Source organism: Phyllostomus discolor, chromosome 5 (genome assembly GCF_004126475.2).
Source record: "Phyllostomus discolor isolate MPI-MPIP mPhyDis1 chromosome 5, mPhyDis1.pri.v3, whole genome shotgun sequence".
Lineage (NCBI taxonomy): Eukaryota > Metazoa > Chordata > Mammalia > Chiroptera > Phyllostomidae > Phyllostomus > Phyllostomus discolor.
The window spans coordinates 107,279,922-107,304,584 of record NC_040907.2 but is presented as its reverse complement, the minus strand read 5'-3'; the positions used below and the strand labels follow the sequence as shown (position 1 = coordinate 107,304,584).

The 24,663-nt window shown below is 37.7% G+C and overlaps 1 protein-coding gene across 1 annotated transcript in view; it reads left to right on the top strand.

Moving 5' to 3' along the window:
* Window positions 1-12,018: 12,018 nt before the first annotated feature.
* Window positions 12,019-24,663, top strand: part of C5H10orf53 (chromosome 5 C10orf53 homolog) — a 35,318-nt gene continuing 22,673 nt past the window's right edge. Inside the window, exon 1 of the mRNA XM_028511306.2 lies at window positions 12,019-12,115. Within this exon, the coding sequence (XP_028367107.1) occupies window positions 12,019-12,115 (97 nt within the window). The remainder of the gene's footprint in view (window positions 12,116-24,663) is intronic.

The window sequence follows — 24,663 nt, the reverse complement described above, 5'->3', positions numbered from 1 at the left end:
TTCCAGCACTGACCATCAAAGTCATTGGTCTGTAGGTCCTTGCTCTGGCTCTCAGACATCTATCTTCCTGTGCTCCTTGGGAAGTGGCAGCCCAAGAGTCTCGAGAATGTCTGGGAACTGCTGTCCACCTGATATAAGTTGACCCAAAGCCACTTGTCTGTCCTCCTCACCCAATGACCATAGTGCAGATCTGAGTTCTTTTCTGGTTTCACTCCAGGAATTTCTGGGCAGGTAGAGAGCTCTGGATTTGGGATCAGGGAGCCCTACTGACTTTGGCCAAGAGACTCATCAAATGGGGACAAGAATGTCCCAACCTTGTGAGGCTGTGAGGATTGCCTTACATATGTAAAGGCCTTGCTCAAACAGATGGGCATTGGCGCCCACTGTCAGGATGTTGTTTCCCCAGTGGGCACCATGCGAGTGGTCTTTATTTCAAACATTTTATACCAATTTGACAGAACCAAACTCACATCTGCCATTTTATGAGTATAGGGAAAGGAAACTGACTCTGTATGTTCAGATATTAACCATGCATTGTAAGGGCTTTGAGAAGTTTGATGGTGATGTGTGGCAGGAGGGATACCTCCTCTCTTAGAGGAAGGGAATGGAAGCTGGTCTTCTCCCTCCATGCACAGGTGGGTGCACAGACTCTTTATGGAAAAGCGACACTGAGCCATGGCCATGGGCATCTCTGTGGGGACCCTAATAAAGGAGACTGCCCCAAAGAGATGGAAAATGAGACTTGAGACAGTCATTTGGGGATAGTGCTGCATAATAAAAATGTATGTGGCCACCTTACAATACTGCTATGTTGCCAAAATATATAGTTATTTGAGTTCTATTTTTATAAAATAGTGTCAGATTTATGGTGATAGGTACACGAGCATTTATAGCGAGTCCATTCTAAGTTATAGTTTTGTGCTTTAAAGAAATATATATATGACTAAAGAACTGTATATTAAAAACACTATATTCAAATTATTTAAAGACCATAAGTCTGTATTCAATAAAAAGTAATGCCAAGAAAGATGGTGTTGGCCATTGTTTCTACCCAGAAATGCTATTAAAATTTCGGTATAAATTCTGTGATCTGGGTCAACAATTTATTTGCCTTTATTTGAGATGTGTTAGCAGCAGTGGTGAATGTCTTTAGATACAGGGACCAAAAGAGAAAGGGGAAGAAGTAACATTAAATCTCTAGTGTGTGGTATACCACCATGGGGTGGGGGTGAAGGGCAGAGAATCTTCACAGTGTGTTTATGGTAAGGTTGATAGAAAGCTGGGTGTAGATTTAGATATCTCCATTTAAGCCTGCACAAACATGCACAGCAAGAATGGAGTGGAGGGAAAAGCACCAGACTCAGAGGTAGGATGCCTAAAATATGAACCCAGCTCTACCTATAACTTAACCATGGACTTTTGGGATGTTATTTCACCTGTATAACCTTGAGTTTACTAATCTGTAAAATGTGGATGTTGATATCAGCACTATCCACTTCCAGGGTTGTGGTGAAATGATATAAGATGGGAATTTATGAAGACTTAGGAAGTGATATTTTAAAAAAGCTAGCATTCTTATTGCAGGTTCACAGATACCTGTGCACACAGGTTCCCTCAGCCAGCATGGCCAAATGATCATTCCAAGCTGCAAGACTGGCTACACAGCCACAATAATCACAGAACTAGAATGGAAATTCCTCCAAATAGAAACCAAATGCTTTTCAATCAGAGCCTAAAAAGAAGCTCCAAATGTATGATTTGTGTGATTAGGATATGGAAAAGGCATTGTTCAAAAAGATAAGGGTTAAGAATGTTCCATGGGGAATGGAAGGGTTAGGAAGTTTCAGGATCCACATAATGTGGGTTTGCTCTTATCACATATGAGGTCCGTCCAGAAAAAGTCCAGCCATTGTTAATATAATGAGAATGGTTTGCATGACATCAATGGAACCTGGTAGCCAAGGAGAGTGAACTGGAATGTGTGTGGGTAAACAATGACAACTTCACTATACTAGTCAGTGACAGTGGTAGACACTGTTGAGTGGGCATGTGTACTATGTGGCCATTCCATTCAAAATGGGTGAGTAGAGCAATAAATCTACACCAAATTTTGCATTAGGCTTGAATGTTCCTCCATGAAAATTATTTAGATGACCCAGAAGGCTTTTGGGGATGATGCAATGAGTGCAACACAAATAAAGGTGTGACACAAATGGTTCAAGGGTGGTCAAAAATCTGTTGAAAGTGATCCATGTTCTGGAAGCCCAACAACAAGTAGAATACCTGAGAATGTTGAACATGTATGGGCTGCAATCAACAAAGATCAGCGACTGACAGTGTGATAACTAGAAGCTGATCTGGGGATTCCAAAAACTACTGTGTCTAAGATTTTGGCACAAAATCTTGGCATGAAATGTGTCATGGCAAAATTTGTTCTACATCTTCTGCTATCAGAGCAGAAGGAACATTATGCTGCAGTTGCTAATAACTTGATTCAACCCTCTACCAATGAACCAGATTTCCTCAAGGAGGTCATAACTAGAGATGAATTGTGGGTCTATGGCTACGATCTAGAAACAAAGACCCAGTAATCTCAATGGAGGTCACGTGGTTCTCCACTCCCAAAGAAGGCATGGCAAAGTTGCAGCAAGACCAAGACCATGTTAACTATGTGTGTGTTTTTTTATAGATTTTATTTTTATTTATTTTTAGAGAGGGAAGGGAGGGAGAGAGAGAGAGAAATATCAATGTGCAGTTGCTGGGGACCTGGCCTGTAACCCAGGCATGTGCCCTGACTGGGAATTGAACGTGTGACACTTTGGTTCACAGCATTAACTGTGTTTTTGATTGGGAAGGTGTCAATCATGAGTATGCCATTCCAGGCCAAACAATTGATGAATACTAGCTCAATGTTCTTCATCAGATGAGAGATGCAACATGACAAAAATGGCCTCAGCTAGAGGCAACTGGTGATTGGCAGCTTCAACATGACAACATACCTCTCATGCATCACATCTTGTGCAGAGTTTTCTGGTGAAATATCAAATCACCCAGGTGAGTGAGGCCCCCTGCAGCTCAAATTTGGTGCCCTGCAACTTCTAGCTTTTCCCAAAACTGAAATCACCTTCGAAAGGGAAGAGATTTTAGACCATTGATGAGATTCAGGAAAATATGATGGAGCAGCTGGTGGAAATTCCAAACAGGATTTTGTTAGAGTGTTTTGAACAGTGGAAGAGATACTAGGAGAACTGTGTGAGGTCCCAACATGCTTGATTTCAAGGGGACTGAGGTGTCATTGTCCTATGTACAATGTTTCTTATATCTTCTTCAATATATGTCTCTATTTTTCATATTACATGGTTGCATACTTTCTGGACAGGCCACATCATTGTTGGCCCTGAAATGAACAGATGTACATAACAGAGAAGAGTATGAACAGGCCACATACAAAATAATGCCATCCACTCCTTGTTGTCTCTGAATATCCTGTGGGGTGGATGTTGGAACATTCAGGTAAAATTCAGGAAAGAGTCCCTCTCAGCTTCATAGAAGCAACCAGAAATTTCCAAATTACTCCTAAGCAGTTTTCCTTGAGGGAGGGGTGAGAATCAGTGCTTTGGATTTCCTTTATAAATTTAGCCAATTTCATTGATTTTGTTTCTCTAAGTTGTCCTTCTAAAGAGACCTCTTGAGTCTGCAGGATGAACAATATGTCACCTCTGGGAAAAGCTGGCCTCACATCATGTAAGAGGACATTTCTAAAAACTCTGTCCTTCCACGTTTCCTAAGCACCAGCTCTCTCCTTTTCTTCCCCTATTGCTTCTTCATCTTCTTGTGGGATTTCACTTTCTATTTCTGTACCTTAGCTGGTCTCTAATTTCTTATATTAAAGGAGCAGAAAAATCACAGGTTGAGCTGCTGCAGATGGATCCACTCTACCTATAAAAGACATACACACAGAGAGAGCATTCTTTTTTGTAATGTTATTTAAATTGTTGTTGCAGTATAATTTTCTATCTTTTAATTCCATCCCAACCCACCCAACCAACCCTCCCTTCCTCCCTCCCATTTCCACCCACCCCTAGTTTTTACCCATGTGTCCTTGTACTCCTTCCTGTAAACCCTTCTCCTTTTCCCTAAAATTCCCCAGAAATTCCCTCTCCTCTCCCCTGTGAACTCTGTCAGTCTGTTCTTTATTTAGGTGTCTTTGGTTATATTTTGCTTGTTTCTCTGTTTTGTTGTTTAGGTTCCTGTCAAAGGTGAGATCATATGGTATTTGACTTTCACTGCTTGGCTTATTTCACTTAGCATAATACTTCCCAGTTCTATCCACGCTGTTGCAAAGGGTAGGAGATCCTTTTTTCTTTCTTCTGTGTAATATTTCATTGTGTCAATGTACCATAGTTTTTTGATCCATTCATTTACTGATGGGCATCTAGGTCCTTCCAAAACTTGGCTATGGTAAATTGTGCGGCTATAAACACTGGGGTGCATAGGTTCTTTTGGAGTGCTGTTTCAGGGTTCTTAGGATATAACCCTAGCAGTGGAATTGCTGGGTCAAAAGGCAGATGCATTTTTAGTTTCCTGAGAAAATTCCATGCTTTTTTCCATAATGGTTGTACCAGTCTATAATCCCACCAGCAGTGTACTAGGGTCCCTTTTTCACCACAACCTCTCCAACACTTGTTGTTTGTTGCTTTATGATGGCCATTCTGACTGGTGTGAAGTGGTATCTCATTGTGGTTTTAATTTGCATCTCTCTGATAGCTAGTGATACTGAGCATCTTTTCATGTGTTTCTGTATTCTCTATATGTCCTACTTGGAGAAGGGTCTGTTCAAGTCCTTTGCCCATTTTTTAATTGGGTTGCTTATCTTCTTAGAGTGGAGTCATGTAAGTTCTTATATATTTTGGAGATTAAACCCTTGTCTGAGGTATCATTGGCAAATATGTTTTCCATACAGTTGGTTCTCTTTTGATTTTAATAGTTTTCTTTAGCTGTGCAGAATCTTTTTATGTTGACGAGATCCCATTTGTTTATTCTTTCCTTTATGTCCCTTGCTCTGGGGGATGTATCAGTAAAAATGTTGCTGCATGAAATATCTGAGATTTTCCTGCCTATGTTTTCCTCTAGCACTTTAATGGTGACATGGCTTATATTTAAGTCTTTTATCCACCTTGAATTTATTTTTGTGTATGGTGTAAGTTGGTGCTCAAGTTTTATTTTTTTGCATGTAGTTGTCCAGCTTTCCCAACACCATTTGTTGAAGAGACTGTTTTTACTTCATTTTATGTTGCTGCCCCCTTTGTCAAATATTAATTGGCTGTAGAGACTTGGGCTTATTTCTGGGCTCTCTGTTCTGTTCCATTGGTCCATGTGCCTGTTTCTATGCCAGTTCCAGGCTGTTTTCATTACAGTGGCCTTGTAACAGTTTGGTATTAGGTATTGTGATCCCTCCTACTTTGCTCTTCTTTCTCAAAATTGCAGCAGCTATTCGGGGTCGTTTATGGTTCCATATAAATTTTCAAAGTGTTTGTTCTATGTCTGTGAAATATGCCATTGGTACTTTAATAGGTATTGTATTGAATCTGTAAATTACTTTGGGTAGTGTGGACATTTTGATGATGTTAATTCTTCTGATCCATGAACATGGTGTATGTTTCCATTTGTTTGTGTCCTCCTTAATTTCCTTCTTCAGTGTTGTGTAGTTTTCTTTATACAGGTCTTTTACCTCCTTGGTTAGATTTATTCCTACGTATTTTATTTTATTTTTTTTTTTGCTATATCAAATGGGATTTTTTTCCTGATTTCTGTTTCTGCTGTTTCATTGTTGGTATACAAAAATGCCTTTGATTTCTGGATATTGACTTTGTATCCCCCTGTTTTGCCAAAATCATTTATTAGGTCAAGCAGTTTTTTAGCAGAGTCTATAGGATTTTCTAGGTACACTATCATGTCATCTGCAAACAGTGACAGTTTTGTTTCCTCCTTTCCAATTTGGATGCCTTTTATTCCCTTTCCTTGTCTGATCGCTGTGGCTAAAACTTCCAATACTATATTGAAGAGAAGTGGTGAAAGTGGACAACCTTGTCTTGTTCCTGATCTTAGTGGAAAAGATTTTAGTTTTTGTCCATTGAGTATGATGTTGGCTGTAGGTCTCTCATATATGGCCTTTATTACGTTGAGGAATGCTCCCTCTATTCCCACTTTGCTGAGTGTTTTTATCAAAAATGGGTGCTGTACCTTATCAAATTCTTTTTCTGATTCTATTGATATGATCATGTGGTTTTTGTCTTTGCTTTTCTTTATGTGATGTATTACATTTACTGATTTCCGAATATTGAACCATCCTTGCATCCCTGGGATGAATCCCACTCGGTCATGGTGTACGATCTTCTTAATGTATTGTTGGATGCAGTTTGCCAGTATCTTGAAGATTTTAGCAGCAATGTTCATCAGTGATACTGGCCTGAAGTTTTCTTTATTTGTTGTGCCTTTATCTGGTTTTGGGATTAGGATGATGCTGGCCTCATAAAAAGAGTTTGGGAGTCTTCCATCATTCTGGATTTTTTGGAATAGTCTGTGAAGGATAGGGATTAGCTCTTCCTTAAATGCTTTGTAGAATTCTCCTGTGAAACCATCTGGACCTGGACTTTTGTGTCTCAGGAGTTTTTTGATTACGCTTCAATTTCATTTGCTGTTATTGGTCTGTTCAGGCTTTCTGCTTCTTTTTTATTGAGTTTTGGAAGATTATAGTTTTCTAGAAATTTGTCCATTTTACCTAGGTTTTCAAATTTCTTGGCATACAGTTCTTCATAGTAATTCTTACAATCCTTTGTATTTCTGTGGTATCTGTTGTAATCTCTCCTCTTTCATTTCTGATTGTGTTTATTTGGATCCTTTCTCTTTTTTTCTTGAGGAGCCTGCTTAAAGGCTTGTTGATTTTATTTATCTTTTCAAAGAACCAGCTCCTGGAGTCATTGACCCTTAGAATTGTGCTTTTAGTCTCTATGTCATTTAATTCTGCTCTGATCTTGGTTATTTCCTTCCTTCTGATTGCTCTGGGCTGTCTTTGTTGTTTTTCCTCAAGTTCTTGTAGACATAGGGTTAGGTTGTTTATTTGAAATGTTTCTTTTTTAGGTGGGCCTGTATCACTATGAACTTCCCTCTCAAGACTGCCTTGGCTGTGTCCCATAAATTTTGGGTTGTTGTGAGTTAATTTTCATTTGTTTCCAGAAACTTTTTTATTTCTTCCCTTATTTCATTCTTGACCCATTCATTGTTTAATAGCATGCTATTCAATCTCCATGTTTTTGATTGTTTTGGGTTTTTTTCCTTCAGGTTGGTTTCCCTTGTGGTCAGAGAAAATGCTTGGTATAATTTCAATTTTCTTAAATTTGTTGAGGCTTGCTTTATGTCCTATCATGTGGTCTATCTTTGAAAATGTTCCATGTGCATTTGAAAAGAATGTGTATTTTGCTTCTTTGGGATGAAGAGTTTTATATAAATCAGTTAAGTCCATTTCCTCTAGGGCATTGTTCAATGCCACAATATTTTTGTTGATATTTTGTTTGGAAGATCTGTCCATTTTTGACAGTGGGGTGTTAAAATCCCCTAGTATAATTGTGTTGCTGTCAATATCCTTCTTAAAGTCCTTTAAGATTTTCTTTATGTATTTGGGTGCTCCTATGTTGGGTGCATATATATTTACAATGTTTATGTCTTCTTGGTGGATTCTCCCCTTGAGTATTATGAAGTGACCTTCTGGTTCTCTTCTTTTGGCCCTTTTTTGGAAGCCTATTTTGTCTGATATGAGTATTGCTACCCTGGCTTTTTTTTACTGTCCATTTGCTTGGAAAAATTGTTTCCAGCCCTTCACTTTTAGTCTGTGTAGATCTTTTGTCTTCAGGTGGGTCTCTTGTAGGCAACATATGTGTGGGTCATGCTTTCTTATTCATTCAGCTATTCTATGTCTTTTGATTAGAGCATTTAATCCATTTACGTTGAAGGTTATTACTGATAGGTACTTATTCATTGCCATTTTCGTACCTGTGTTTCCCTTTCTCTCTCGCTCTCTCTCTCCCCCTCTCTCTCTCTCTCTCCCTTCTTTTCCTTAAAGCAGGCCCTTTAGCATCTCTTGCAGCACTCGTTTGGTGGAGGTGTATTCTTTTAGACTTCTTTTGTCCAGGAAGCTTCTTATTTGACCTCCTGAGAACATTCTTTTAAACCTATAGCTAAATTCAAGAAAAATTCTCACATTCCAGAAAAAAAAAATGATGTCCAAAACAGAGTAGTGAAGAGGAGCTAAAGGTATATCCAACTTGACTAGTGGCTGACACTCCTGAAAGTTAAAAAAGACATGATTGCAGCCCATAATAGGTGGAAAAGGCAGCTAAATATCTCACACAAAACCAGAACCTCATAGAGGTGTCCCAACCCTGTAAAAAGGACTAGAAAACTTCTTCCCATCAACCCAGGGGAACATTAAGAGACCAAGTCATTCACTGGGAGCTGTAGATAATGGGGGCAGAGGGAGACATCAGTGGGAAATTAAACTATACAGTTTTGTCATACGTGGATGTGGAGTGTGAATGAATACCACTTAATATAAAGCAGGAACTCCAAGACAATAATTTTTTAATTGCCTAGGTCAATAAGACGCAAAGGGTCTCAGAAGAAGCAAATGTAAAACCACTTTCCACAACCCCAACCATAGACACACCAGACACCCACAGAGGGAAAATACTCCATTACAGATGAAATCACAGTAAAAAAATAAAAATGGCATAAGAAATGGCTCACAGGAGGGAAAGCAGCACTACCAAAAAGGAGAATTAACATCATAAACACTGGAGAGAATAGATTACTAAAAAAAGCTATGAAATAGATATGTTTAACATTAAAAATAAATAAAAATACAGAGAAGATACCTGTAGGAGTTAAGAAAGGAAAGGTTAGAGAAAATGGTGGGAGGGAGCACTATTCAAATGGAGAATGGCTAAGAATATTCCACATTCAGAAGAAATATGTCTTTCTAAAACTCATGACTCAAAGAAGAAAAAGTAATAAAAATTAAAATTTAGAGCAAAATGATAACAAAGATACCACATATCAAAACCTCTGGGATACAACTAAAGTAAGGCCTTTAGGGAAATTTATAGCTTACGATACTTACCTCAGGAAAAAAGACTGAAAACTGATGAGCTAACTGTAACTTAAATTTTTTTTAAAAAAAGAAAAGAACCAAACAGTAAACTCAAAGAAAGCAGAAGGAACAGCAAACTCAAATAAGATAACAAAGATTAAAATCAGATAATAATGCATAACTGAAACAAATATTCCAAAAATTTATACAGAATCTTAAGAGCCTCAGAGATCTTGCGAAAAAAAAAAAAGGACAAAGTTGCCAAAAATATGCTACCTGATATCACACTATACTATAAGGCCATAGTAATCAAAACAGCATGGAATTGACACTTCTCCAAGGAGGATATTTGAGGGCCCAGTGACATATGAAAGGATGCTCAGCATCACTAGCCATCAGAGAGATGCAAATTAAAACCACAATGGGATACCACTTCAGACAAGTCAGAATGGCCATCATAAACAAATCAACAAACAAGGGCTGGTGAGGTTGTAGAGAAAAGGGAACCCTAGTACACTGTTGGTGGGAATACAGACTGGTGCAGCCATTGTGGAAAACAGTATGAGTTTTCCTCAGAAAACTAAAAGTGAAACTGCTGTTTGGCCCGCCAATACCACTGCTGGGATTATACCCTAAGAACCCTGAAACACCAATCCATAGAACCTATGCACCCCAATGTTCATAGCAGCACAATTTACAATACCCAAGTGCTGGAAGCAACCTAAAGGCCCATTAGTAAATAAATGGATCAAAAAACCAATGTACATTTACACAATAAAATATTACACAGCAGAAAGAAAGAAGGATCTCCTACCCTTTGCAACAGCATGGAGGGAACTGGAGAGCATTAAGCTAAGTGAAACAAACCAGGCAGTGAAAGACAAATACCATATGATCTCACCTTTAAGTGGAACCTAATCAACAAAACAAACAAGCAAGCAAAATATAACCAAAGGCAGTGAAATTAAGAACAAATGGACAGTAACCAGAGGGGAGATGGGAGGGGATAATGAGGTGAAAAGCATGAAGGGTTTTCAGGAACAGCTATAAATGACAGATGGACAAACCAAGGTGGGGTGGAATCAGTGGAGGGAAGTGGGGATGTCTGGGGTGGGTTGGAGAGGTGGGGGGAAAGGGCAGACAACTGCACTTGTACAACAATAAAATTTAAAAACATGGAAAAAATATAAATTCCATTTTCCAAAAAAATAAATACATAAAAATAATAAAAATAAAATTTAAAAAAGACTAACAAAATTAACAAGTCTCTAGTAAAACAAATGTTAAAAAACAAAGTCAGAAATAAACAATATTATGAATAAAAAGTTGACATAACTACAATAAAGTAAACATTTAAAATAAGAGAATATCAACTGCCATATGCCAATAAATTTGAAAACTTAGATTAAAAAAAAACTCTTAGAAAAATGTAATTTGCCAAAACTGATGCAAAAATAAAATTTCCAAATATTCCTATAAATCTCAAATAAATTAAAGAAGTAGTTAAAAACCTTCCCACTCAGTGAAAAAGAGTGTGGGGAGAAACATAAAATTTTATAGACATGTCCTACCAAACATTCAAAGAAGTTATCATTTTAATTGTATATAAAATTAATAAGGGGGTATTCCCTCTTCTTCTATAGTCTCTAGTTTATTCTAAGAAGCTAGTATAACTTAATGTCCAAACCAGAGTAGGATACACAATAAAGAAAAACCATATGCCTATTTCACTCATGCATATTTATTCAGAAACCCTAAGCAAAATATTAGCAAATTCTAACAGTATATAAAAAAAGATAATACACCAATGACTAAGTCATCAGGTTTATCCAAGAATGCAAAGTATTTTAATATTAGAAGATATTTAAGGTTATTTACTCATCAATAGCTTAAAGAATAAAAATAATAGTATCATTCTAATTTATTATACAAAGTGGTACAGAAGATTTAAAAAGGCACCAAAATAAAATTCTAAAGTTGAAAAGTAAACTGAAATAAATAATCTGATGGCTTTAACAGCCAGTAATACATAGCTGCTGGAGAAATTAGTAAACTGGATTACAGTTAAAAATAAATGAATAAATACTCACTTATGTACATACATACAACCCCAAAAGAAGCATGAAAGGAAAATCACAGAAGAGAGGAGACATAAAGAATACATTGAGAAGGTCTAACATACATTTAACTAGAGCCCTTGAAAAGTGAGAAAATGGAACTGAAGCAATATGTGACAAGATAACGGCTCCAATTGTTCTGAAACCAAATGAAGGGCTTAAATTCAGCTTCAAAATCTCAACAAATCCCAGGCAAGATAAAAAGAAATCTATACATAGGCATCTAAAAGCATTTCCAATCCATGCTATACTCCTGATTTGCCTGGGAAGGTTACTTGACCCGTCTGCACCTCAGTTTTGTTGATACACAATCATAACAAAATACAACCTATTTTATAGAGATGGTAAAATGATTAAATGAGATAGCATGTGGAAAGTGCTTAATATGTTGCCTGATATGTACTTTTCTGTAATTGGCTGTAAATATTGGCTACTGTCATTTATCAACACTTTCCATACCAGGTTGAAATCCTGTTTACCTGGTTGTTAAGGTCGCTAAAGTAAGTTGTCTCCAACCACCACGACACCCTTTTGCATCCCAGCAGTGGGTGCACGTTAGGAGATACAGGCATCTAGAAAGAGAAATTCCTCACCCTCTCCCATTACACCAGGCTCTGGGCTGGGAGTGGGGTGGAGGATCTTCAAGCTCCACCCTCACCCTCCCTGACCACGCCCAGTCACACCCACTCCTAAGGGCCTGAAGAGCAGTTGCCTAGCAGTGTGTGTTGCGCTGTAGCCCAGGCAGGTGGCCCAGCCATGCCCAAGAATGCGGTGGTCATCTTGCGCTATGGCCCATACAGCGCAGTTGGCCTGTCTGTGGAGCACCGCACGTTCCGCCTGGAGGGCCTGCAAGGTGGGCAGCCAAGCGCCAGAGGGCCACCAACACCAACCTGCGTGTGCCCAGGTATACCCTAGCTTCTGAGCATCTGTGCAGGGTGTGCCTTCTGTCTAGATCTCCTTCCTTCCTCAGGCCCAGACCACATGCCACCTCTTTTGGAAAATCTTCTCTAAGCCCTCAGCACCCTCGGATGATTGAGCATCTTCTTTTAGCTTCCCCTGTTTCAATATAGGAGTGGGAACAAAACAAACATGTGAGCCCACTGGGTGCTGGAAAGTTTATGCAAGTCATCTGGATAGAAAGGATTACACACTCTGCTTTACACAGTGGGAAACTGAGAATCAGGAATAGTAAGTGACTTTTTCAAGGTCATATTGCTGGCTGAAAAGTGGTGGGGTGTCTGTCCCCTGATCATTAATTCATGCAACATCCTTTTTTTGAGCAGCTAATATGTGTCAAACACTCCCCCAGTTACCTGGGACATACTAGTGAACAAAGATGTATGTACTTGAAGTGACTTTCTCATTGTTGACTACTAATTGACAGTATTGCTAAGACTCTGACAGAGAAACATAGTCATAGTGAGTCCCACGACTGGCCATAATTGGAAGGGAAGGGGAAAGATCTGGAAAGGTTTCTTATATTTGAGTTCAACTTTTAAAGAGTAAGCAGTAACTAACCAGTAAAGAGAAGAAAGAGCATTCTAACCGAAGGGACTGATATCTGCAAAGGCAGCAAGCATGAATGAATGACGTGTTTTTTGAACTGATGGGAAGATGAGATTGGAGAGGTAGACAGGAACCAGATCCTGTAGGGCCATACGAAAGTTTTGTTGTTGTTGTTGTTTTTAAGATTCTTATTTATTTATTTTTACAGAAGGGAAGGGAGGGAGAAAGAGGGAGAGAAACTTCAATGTGTGGTTGCCTCTCAAGGACCCCTTACTGGGGACCTGGCTTGCAACTCAGATGTGTGCCCTGAGTGGGAATTGAACCAGTGACCCTTTGGTTCCCAGGCCTGTGCTCAATCCACTGAACCACATCAGCCAGAAAAGCCATATAAAAGTTTTAAGCAGGGGTATAAAACTGTGGCTGCTGTGAGAACAGATTAGAAGTGGTCAAGAATGGAAGCATGGAGACAAGTCAGGGAGCTATTGTAGTGGTCCATGGGGAAGATAATAGTAGCTTGTACCAGGACAGCCATAAAAGGGTGATAGATGAAAGTAAAATAATGGTACTCCCACCCTGACTGGTGTGGCTCAATGGATTGAGCACCAGCCTGCAGACCAAAGGGTCCCCAGTTTGGTTCCCAGTCAGGGCATGTGCCTGGGTTGCAGTCCAGGTCCCAGCAAGGGGCATGCGAGAGGTAACCACACATTTATGTTTTTCTCCCTCTCTTCTTCTCTTCCCTACTGTATCTCTAAAAATGAGAAAATAAAATATTTTTAAATGGTACTTCCTAAAAAAATACAGAGTGGAGGCAAGGGTCAAGAGGCTGCTCTCTGCATCCAGTCAGCTCTGGCTTGATCCAAGTGTTGATGGATGAAAGTGCTCTGCACTAAAATTGAGAAAACCAAAGGTGTTCAATTGGAGGAACATGCTCCATTCTGGACATTACTAATTAGCTCTATTGTTCTGGAGTTCAGAGAAAAAAAATCTGTCCTGGAGATAGGAAGGTATGAGTCATTGACTTGGGGAGAACGTATAGAATAAGAAGAGAGCCTGAGACTGAGTCTTCATGAACTTCATTATCTGACCCAAATCCAGAATTTTCCAGGCAAAATGCCTTAGGAGTGCAGAAGACACAAAATCAACAATCAGGGAAGCCTTCCCAGAGGAGATAGCATTTGAGTTCTATTTAGTTTAGAGTGTGGGGAGGATTTCAATCATCAGAAAAATCTGCTTTCTCTGAGAGAAGAATTGATTGAGAAATTTCTGTTGTAAATAGCTCAGTATTATTTGGTAATGCTTAAAATGTTTTGTAGTCTTGGCTAAGGACACTAAATAACTGAATTTTTACTTCTTCACCATCTGATGAACTAGGCCTATCCACAAAACCTTGATCTCATAACCCATTTTTAGTAAAACGGCGAGACTAAGCAACTGCAAGCATTTCTTTAAAAATATAGTAGATCTAGCTTCCAGTCAAGGTGGTGGTGTAGGTAAACACAGTACTCAGAAACTTCCACAGCTACATCAAAATTACAACTAACTACAGAAGAACCATTATTTAGAACTACCTGAAATAAAGCTGAACAAAAGTCCTATAACTAAGGTATAAAGAATAAACCACATCAAAACTGGTAAGAGAGACAGAGATGCAGAACAGGCTGGTCCCACACATACATGTGGTGGTTAAAAATCATGAGGACTATCTCAGATGCCGAGGTCCTCCCATGGATGCAGCCCCACACCAGAACCCCTAGCCCAGGTTCCAGTGCCAGGAAGAGATGCCCCAAAAACTTCTGGCTGTAAGAACCAGCTGGGATTGTAGCTCACGAGATAGAGGGCTTCTGGAGTCCCAACCTCTTAAAGATCTGCACATGGACCTACTCAGTCTCCGTGCTCTGAGTTCCAGCACTGGGGCAGCAGCTTGAAAGGCACCAGGGACATAAGGGAGAAACTGAATTGTCTAGCTTCAGGTCAAAGACTGTGGTGGCAGCTTTCTCCCAAACAGAAGTGCTAGCAGAGGCCATTGCTCTTTTGCTAAATATTCCACTCACAAAACTGTCAGGCAGTGCTATATTTGAGTCTCCAACAATCTGGCTAACATTGTTCACCCACCATGGTGATTTCCTGAGACCTGCCCTACCCAACTTGTGGCTCAACTAAGACCTTTCAGGGGCTTTCCATACAAACAACCTGTCTTGGCTCATGCTGCTGACTTTCCTAAAAGCTCTCAAACAAGCAGCACCTGACCTCTGTGTACCCTGTACTTCTTGATAAGTGGCCTCAGGCCCAGCACTAACAGCAGTTGGCCATGGTTCACAGCTTGGCCTGTCCTGCACAAGTAGCAGCCATCTGCAGGTTGCTTTGTACTCATGCTGGGTGGACCCAGACAGAACACAGGTGGCAACTGATCTTGGCCTGCATCTCCCAGAAGGTCCCAGAGCCTGTGCACCTGGTGAGCAGCTTCAGACCATGTCAAAGTACCACCCAACCACCTCAATGCACAATACACTCCAGGGTACACTCAGGTACCTTGAGTGCTGGTAAAGTGAGTTCTGTTCAATGGGGTAGGTCCTGCACTGCTAATTCTCTGCACTGGTTACAGCCAGTTGTCACAGGCCTGGTGGTAAATCTATCCCACTGACATGCCAACAGCAATCAAGGCTCAACTACAATAGCAGAGTATACATAGCCCACATTGGGGGCTCACCTGGAGCACCCAGATCAGGTGACTGGATAAGCTGCATGATACCTACCACGTAAGGCCACTCTACCAAGCCTGGGAGACATAGCAGCTCAATTTAATACAGATAAACAACACAGGGAATGCTGCCAAAATGAGCAACAAAAAAACATGTCCCAAATGAAAGAACAGAACAAAACTCCAGAAAAGAACAACAAAATAGAGGCAAGCAATCTACCAGATGCAGAGTTCAAAACCTGGTTATAAGGATGCTCACTTAGGGAAGAATAGAAGGACTTAGTGAACTTTAACAAAAGAAACTAGAAAACAAGGAACAAACAACATCCAAAGTGTGTAGAAGGAAGGAAATAATAAAGAACAGAGTGTAAATTAAGAGTCTTAAAAATACAATAGAAAAAAATCAATAAAACCAAGAGCTGGTTCTTTTAAAAAAAATAAACCAAATTGAGAAACTTTAGCCAGATTTGTCAAGAAAAAATAGAAAGGGCCAAAATAAATAAAATCAGAAATGAAAGAGGATAAGTGAAAACTGACCCACAGAAATACAAAAGATTATGAGGAAATGCTATGAGTGATTGTATTCCAACAAATTGGACAGCCTGGAAAAAATGGATAATTTTCTAGAAACACACAATCTTCCAAGACTGAATTAAGAAGAAAAAGAAAATCTGAGAGACTGATAAATACTAGCAAAATTAATCAGTAGTAATCAGAAAAGTCCCAACAAAACAAAAGTCCTGGACCAGATAGCTTCAATGGCAAATTTTACAAAAGCACTCTAAAAAAATTGAAGAGGAGGGAAAGCACCCAAACTCATTTTACAAGGTCAGCATTACACTGATACCAAAACCATACAAAGACACTACAAAAAAGAAAAAGAAAACTATAGGCCATTATCCCTTATGAACACAGAGGTAGAAATCCTCAACAAAATATTAGCAAACTAAATTCAGCAAAACATTAAAAAGATCACACATTATGATCAAGTAGGATTTATTTCTGGGATGCAAGATTGGTTCCATATTTATGAATCAAGTAACACAAACAAAATGAAGACTAAAAACCGTATGATCATATCAATAGATGCAGGGAAAGTATTTGACAAAATCCAATATCAATTTATGCTAAAAAAAAAAACCTCTTATCAAAATCAGAATACAGGGAACATTCCTCAACATAGTAAAGGCCATATATACAAACCTACAGCTAACATCATACTCAACAGTGAAATTTTGAAAGATTTCCTTTAAGATTGGGAACAAGACAAAGGTGGTAAAAGACCAAACTATAAGACATTGAAGTAAGAAGTTAAAGAAGATACAAATACATGGAAGAATATATTATGCTCATGAATAGGAAGAATAAACATTGTTAAAATGTCCATACTACCCAAAGCAATCTACAGATTCAATCCTTATCAAAATACCAGTGGCACTTTTTTACAGAACTAGAACAAGTCATAAATATGGAACTACAAAAGACCTAGAACAGCTAAAGCAATGTCGAGATAAAAGAACAAAATTGGAGGCATAATACGACCTGATATCTAACTATACTATGAAGCTATAGTAATCAAAACAGCATAATACTGGGGCACCGACAAACAGATCAACAGAACAAAATAGAAAGCCCAGAAATAGACTCACATCTATCTGGCACACTATTCTATGACAAAAGCAACAAAAATGTACAACAGGATAAGACAGTCTCTTTATTAAATGATGTTGGGGAAACTGGACAGATGTATGCCAAAAAGGAACTAAAGTACTTTCTTACACCATACACCAAAATAAACTCAAAAGGGATTAAAGACTTAAATGTAAGTTCTGGAACCATAAATCTCCTAGAAGAAAACAAGGGCAATAACACTTTGACATGTTTTTAGCAATATTTTTTTAATATTTTTCATCAGGCAAGGAAAACAAAAGAAAAAATAAACAAATGAGAGTACATCAAACTAAAAAGCTTTTGTATAGCAAAGGAAATCCAAGTGATACATCTGATAAAAAGCTAATATCTAAAATATATAAGGAAGTCATGACATCACACACACGTATACAAAAAAAATTTAAAAATGGGCAGAGTATCTGAATAGGCATTTCTCCAAAGAGGACATGCAGATGGCCAATAGACATAACAAAAGATATTTAACATGACTAATCATAGAGAACTTCAAATTAAAACCACAATAAGATATCATCTTACACCTGTCAGAATGGCTATTGTCACTAATCAACAAACTGCTTGTGTTAGTGAGATTGTAAACTGGTGCAGCTACTATGGGGGTTCCTCAAAAAATTGAAAGTAGAACTACTATATTACCCAGGAATTCCACTTGAGTACTTATCCAAAGAAATACAAAGCACTAATTCTAAAAGATACTTGCACCTGTATGTTCATTGCAGCATTATAAACAATAACCAAGATATGGAGACAACCTAAGTGTCTATCATAAGGCAAATGAATAAAGAAGATGTAGTACATATATTCAATGGAATATTACTCAACTATAAAAAGAATGAAATGTTGACATTTGTGACAGCATGGGTAAACATAGAGGATATTGTGCTAGGTGAAATAAGTGAGATAAAGAAAGACAAGTACCATATTATTTTACATATGGAATCTAAAAAATAAAATAAACAAACAAAACAGAAATGATCTCTAAGATACAGAAAATAAATTGATAGTTGCCAGATAGGAGGTGGTTTAGGGGGATGGATGAAAAGGGTGAAGATTAAGAAGTACAGAATGGCAATTATAAAAATAGTCACAGGGATGTAAAGCACAACATAGGGAATATAGTTAATCATATTGTAATAACTATATATGGTGCCAGGTAGGTACTAGACTTATCTGGGAGATCATGTTGTAAGTTATATAATTGTCTAACCTCTATACTGTTCAACTGAAACTAATATAAAATAATATTTAATGTAAACTTTAATTGAAAAATAAATTTTTAAAAAATATATCCTTATGAATATCCAGTTTTTTTCAGTACCCTTTGTTAAAGAGACTGTTCTTTATCCATTGAATTGTCCTGGCACTCATGTCAAAATCAATTGGTCATAGATGTGATGGTTTATTTCTGGACTGTCAATTCTATTCCATTGGTCTATATGTTTATCCTATGATGGTTCCACATTCTTTTGATTATGTATCTTTTAGTAAGTTTTGAAATGAAGAAGTGTAAGTTCTCCAACTTTGTTCTTTCTTCTGGTCCCTTGTAATTCCATGTAATTCTTAGGAGTTTTTCCATTGCTTAAAAATACAGCATTGGAATTCTGAGAGAAATTTCATTAAATCTATATAATGCTTTGAGAAGTACAGTTGACCGTTGAACAATGCAAGGGTTAGTGGTACTGATGCACCACACTGTCAAAAATGCAAGTATAAATTTTTAATCCTACAAAATTTAGTCATCCCTCAGTATCTGTGAGGGATTTTTCCCAGAACACACCCCCACCCTGGCATGGATACCAAAATTGCAGATGTTCACGTTTCTTATATAAAATGTCATGGAATAATGCATACAGACTGCCCTCCACATCTTCCAACTTCCAACCACATATAGAAAATACTCATTTTGATCCTCAGTTAGTTGAATCAGGAGATGCTATGGAGGGCTGACAATATTTATTGAGAAAAACAACAGTGTACAAGTGGGTCCCTGCAGTTCAACTTGTGTTGTTTAAGGATCAAATGTATAGTCATCTTAACAATGTTGTCTTTCAATCCATGCACCTGGGCTATCTTTTCATTTATTTAGGTCTTTAACATTTTTAGCAATTTTTGTAGTCTTCAGTGTACGAGATTTGCAATTTGTTAAGTCTTTTACTAAGTGTTTTGTTTTTAGATGCTACTGTAATTGAACTCATTTTCTCAATTACCTTTTCAGATTATTGTTAGCATATAGAAATACAACTGACTTGTGTGTTCATTTTGTATCCTTAAACTTTGCTGTTTTGTTTATTAGCTCAAACAGTGTTCTGTGGACTATAAGATTTGTAAAACCTTTCCATCTGTAAATAGAGTAATTTTACTTCTTTCTTTCCATTTTAGATGCCTTTTATTTATTTATTTTTTTGCCCAATTTCTCTAGCTAGAGCTAATACTGTGTTGAGTAGAAGTGGCAAAAGCAGGCCACTTTTTCCTGCCTTTGTCCTGAAAACCTTGTCTTCTTCCAGATTTTAGGTTAAAAACTTTTGGCCGTTCTCCACTGAATGTGATGTCAGCTGTGATGTTTCATATGTGGTCTTTATCACAGTGAGAAAGTTTTCTACTATTCTCAGTTTGTTAAGTGTTTTATTATGAAAAAATATAGTTTTCAAGTGCTTTTTCTGAGTCAACTGAGATAAATATGGGGTTTTGTATCCTTCATTCTATTAATGAAGTATATTATATTTATTGATTTTCTATGTTGAACCAACCTTGCACCACCTGGTTATGGTTCATATACTTTTATTATGCTACTGAATTCAATCCTCTAGTTTTCTATTGGGGATTTTGCATCAATATTCATGAAGAATATTGGTCAGTAGTTTTCTTATAATGCCATTGTCTGGCTTTTTTAAAGTATATTTTATTGATTATGCTATTACAATTTTCCCAATTTTTTTCTCCATTTTACCCCCCTCCTCGCCCCTGTACATCTTCCACCCTCCAGTATTCCCCCTGCCCCTGCTTAGTTCATGTCCAGGGCTTGTACATATAAGCTCTTTGGTTTCTCTGTTTCCTATACACTTCTTAACCTACCCTTTCTATTTTATGCCTACCAATTATGCTTCTTATTCCTTATAACTTTCCTCCCCTTCTTCCCTTCCCCTTCCACACTGAAAACCCTCCATTCGATCTCCATTTCTCTGGTTCTGTTCCTATTCTAGTTGTTTTTTGGGTTCATATTTGTTTTTATTTTAGGTTTAGTTGTTGATAGTTGTGAATTTGTTGTCATTTTACTGTTCATAGTTTTTTATCTTTTTCTTTTCCTTAGATAAGTCCCTTTAACACTTCATATAATAAGGGCTTGGTGATGATGAACTCCTTTAACTTGACCTTTTCTGGGAAGTACTTTATCTGCCCTTCAATTCTAAATGATAGCTTTGCTGGATAGAATAATCTTGGATGTAGGTCCTTGCCTTTCATGACTTGGAATACTTCTTTGTAGCCCCTTCTTGCCTGCAAGGTCTCTTTTGAGAAATTATCTGAGAGTCTTATGGGAACTCCTTTGTAGGTAACTCTCTCCTTTCCTCTTGCTGCTTTGAAGATCCTCTCCTTCTCTTTCATCTTGGGTAATATAATTATGATGTGCCTTGGTGTGTTCCTCCTTGAATCCATTTTCTTTGAGACTCTCTGGGCTTCTTGGATTTCCTGGAAGTCTGTTTCCTTTGCCAGATTGGGAAAGTTTTCCTTCATTATTTTTTCAAATAAGTTTTTAATTTATTGCTCTTCCTCTTCTTCTGGCACCCCTATGATTCAGATATTAGAGTACTTAAAGTTGTTCCATAGGTTCCTAAGCCTCTCCTCATTTTTTTGAATTCTTGTTTCTTCATTCTGTTCTGGCTGAATGTTTCTTTCTTTTGTTCCAAATCATTGATTTGAGCCCCAGTTTTCTTCCCTTCAGTGTTGGTTCTCTGAATATTTTTTTTTCACTTTGGGTAGCCTTCATTTCTTCCTTCATTTTGTGACCAAACTCAATCCTGATTACCAGTGTTTTGAATGCTGCATCACATAGGTTGTCTATCTCCTCATCACTTATCTATTTTTCTGGAGTTTTGATCTGTTCTTTCATTTGGGCCATATTTTTTTTTGGTCTCAGTGCACCTGTTATATTGTAAGGGGGCAGAGACTTAGGTATTTTCCAGGGTGGGGCAACTCTCTTTGCTGCCTTGTGGCACAGCCTATGGGGGAGGGGTCAGAGAGGGAACAATGCTGCTGGCTCGCTCTTCTCTAGCCCCACTTTCCAAGTAACTCTCCTGTGAGATTGGGAGTTTCTCCCATCATTGCACCCCCCTGCAGTATTTTACGACTAGTTTTGATTCTTTATTTTCCCATTCATCCAGCCCTGCCTTGCCCTTGCATTCTGCAGCCTTGCCACCCACCGTCTCTGCTCAGCTGTCTATCTCCTGTCTCCCATCTCTACCTCTCCTACTGGTCTGGGTGAATGATTTTTTAACTCCTTGGTTGTTGGAATTCCCTGCAGTTTGATTTTTTAGCATTTTTGGTTGTCTATTGTCTTTAAATTGGTTGTTATCCTTCTTTTGGTTGTGTGAGGAATTGAAGCATTTCTACCTACACCCCCATCTTGGCTGAAACCCATTGTCTGGCTTTGAGATCAGCATAATGCTGGCCTCATAGAATGAGTTTGAAAATGTTCCCCTCTCTTCAATTTCTGGAAGAGTTTCAAAAAGGTTGGCATTAATTCTTCTTTAAGTGTTTGGTAGAATTCACAAGTAAAGCCATCTGGTCCTGGGCTTTTCTTTGTTGGAAGGTTTGAATCCCCTTACTAGCTATTGGTCTGTTCAGATTTTTTATTTCTTCTTAACTGTGTTTTGGTAGTTCTGTGTTTCTAAGAATGTGTCCATTTTATATAGGTTAGCCAATTTGTTGATGTATAGGAGTTAATACCATTCTCTTACAATCCTTTTTATATATGTATTTTTAAATACTATCTATTTCTGTAAAGTTAGTTGTAATGTACCCCTTTTCATTTATTATTTTAGTCACTTTAAGCCTTCTCTTTTTTCTCCTTAGGCAATATAGCTTAAGGTTTGTCAATGTGTTGATCCTTTTAAAGAACCAACTTTTGGTTTTGTTGGGTTTTTTTTTCCATTTTTCTATTTTCTATTATTTTGTATTCTGGTCTAAGTTTTATTGTTTTGTTCCCTCTGTTAGTTTTGGGTTTGGTTTTCTCTTGTTTTTATAGTTCCTCTAGCTGTTCAATAAGATCATTGATTTGAGATCCTTTTTAGTATAGGCCTTTACAGCTATAAATTTCACTCAGAACACTTTTACCGCACCCTGTATTTTAATATGTTGTGTTTTAATTTTCATTTTCTCAAGATATTTTCCAATTTCCCTTATGATTTCTTCTTTGATTCATTGGTTGCTTAAGAGTGTGTTAATTTCTAAACATTTGTAATTTTTCCAGATTTCCTTCTGCTATTGCTATACAGTTGCACTTTTTTATGAAAAGTGATAGTTTGTAGATATTATTTTAAAATTTATTTAGACTTGTTTTGTCGTCTGAAATATGACCATTTCTATAAAATGTTTCATAAGCACTTGAGTAGAATATATACTCTGCCTTTGGTGGAATGTTCTATTTATGTATGTTAGGTCTAGTTGGTTTAAAATGCTATTTAAGTCTATTATTATTATTATTATTATTATTATTATTATTATTACATTTTTAGGGGGGGAAGAAAGGGAGAGAAACATCAATGTGAGAGAGAGACATTGATTGGTTGCCTCTCATACATTCCCAGACTGGGATTGAACCCACAATCTAGGCATGTGCCCTGATGGTAATCAAACTAGTGGCCTTCTGCTTTGCAGAATGACATCTAACCAACAGAGCAAAGCTGGTTGTGGCAAGTCCTCCATTTTATTTTTATTGCTTGTATTTTTTTATTGTTGTTCAAGTACAGTAGTCTGCATTTCCTTCCCACCACTTCCCTCTGTCCTACCCATCCCCACCTCCCACCCTCTATCCTGCCCCCTTTGGGCTTCGTCTATGTTTCCTCTATACATGTTCCTTGATGGCCCTTTCCCTATTTTCCCCCATTATCCCTCTCCTCTAGTTATTGTCAGTTTATTCTTTATTTCAATGTATCTGGTTATATTTTGCTTGCTTGTTTGTTTTGTTGATTAGGTTCCACTTATAGGTAGATCATATGGTATTTGTCTTTCACTACCTGGCTTATTTCACTTAGCATAATGCTCTCCAATTCCATCCATGCTGTTGCAAGGAATAGGAGCTCCTTCTTTATTTCTGCTGTGTAGTATAGTATTTCATTGTGTAAATGTACCACAGTTTTTGATCTAGTCATTTACTGATGGGCACCTAGGTTGCTCCATTTTCTTATTGATAGTCTGTCTAGAGGTTGTACCCATTATTGAAAATAATGTATCAAAGTCTCCAGCTATTATTATAAAACTATTTCCTCTTCAATCCTGCCAGTTTTTGCTTTATATATTTTAGGGTTCTGACAGTTGTATACAGATATATAATTGTTAATATCCTTCATAGAGCACAGCTTTTATTAATATATAATACCCTTTTTTGATTCTTGTAAACTTTTGACCTAAAATCTAATTTTTCTGAAATAATATAGACAATCTGTCTCTATTTTGACTGTTGTTTGCATAAAATATTTTTCCATTATTTCAATTTAAACTATTTAGTGTCTTCATATCTACAGTGAGTCTTTGGTAGACAGTATATAAATAAATTCTGCTTTTTAATTCATTATGTCAATCTCTGCCTGTAACTAAAGAGGATAATCTATTTACTACTAAGTAATTACTACTAAGGAGATACCAACTTCTGCCATTTAGCTATATGTTATCTGTATTTCATATCTTATTTTGTTCCTCAATTTCTCCATTACTGTCTTTTAAAATAATTTAGTTGATTTTTTGTAATTACTATTTTTTATTTCCTTCTCCTTTCCTTTTCAGTATATTTCTATTTTTTAATTTATTTTATTTTATTTTTTACATTTTCTTATTGTTATTCAAGTACAGTTGTCTTCTGGTCCCCCCCCCCCCCCGCCCCACATACACCATTTCTACCACTCCAACAATCCCCACATCTCATCCTCCATCTCTCCCCCTTTGGCTTTCTCCATGTGTCCTTTATACATGTTCCCAAAAACCTCTTCCCCTTTTCCCACCTATATCTCTTCCCTCCTCCCCTCTGGTTACTGTCAGTTTGTCCTTAATTTCACTGTCCCTGGTTATATTTTGTTTGCTTGTTTTGTTGACTAGGTTCCAATTATGGGTGAGATCATATGGTATTTGTGCCTCACCACCTGGCTTATTTTACTTACCATAATGCTCTCCAGTTCCATCCATGCTGTAGCAAAGGGTAGGAGCTCCTTCTTTCTTTCCTTCTGCTGCATAGTATTCCATCATGTAAATGTACCATAGTTTTTTGACCCACTCATTTACTGAGTGGCACTTAGGATGCT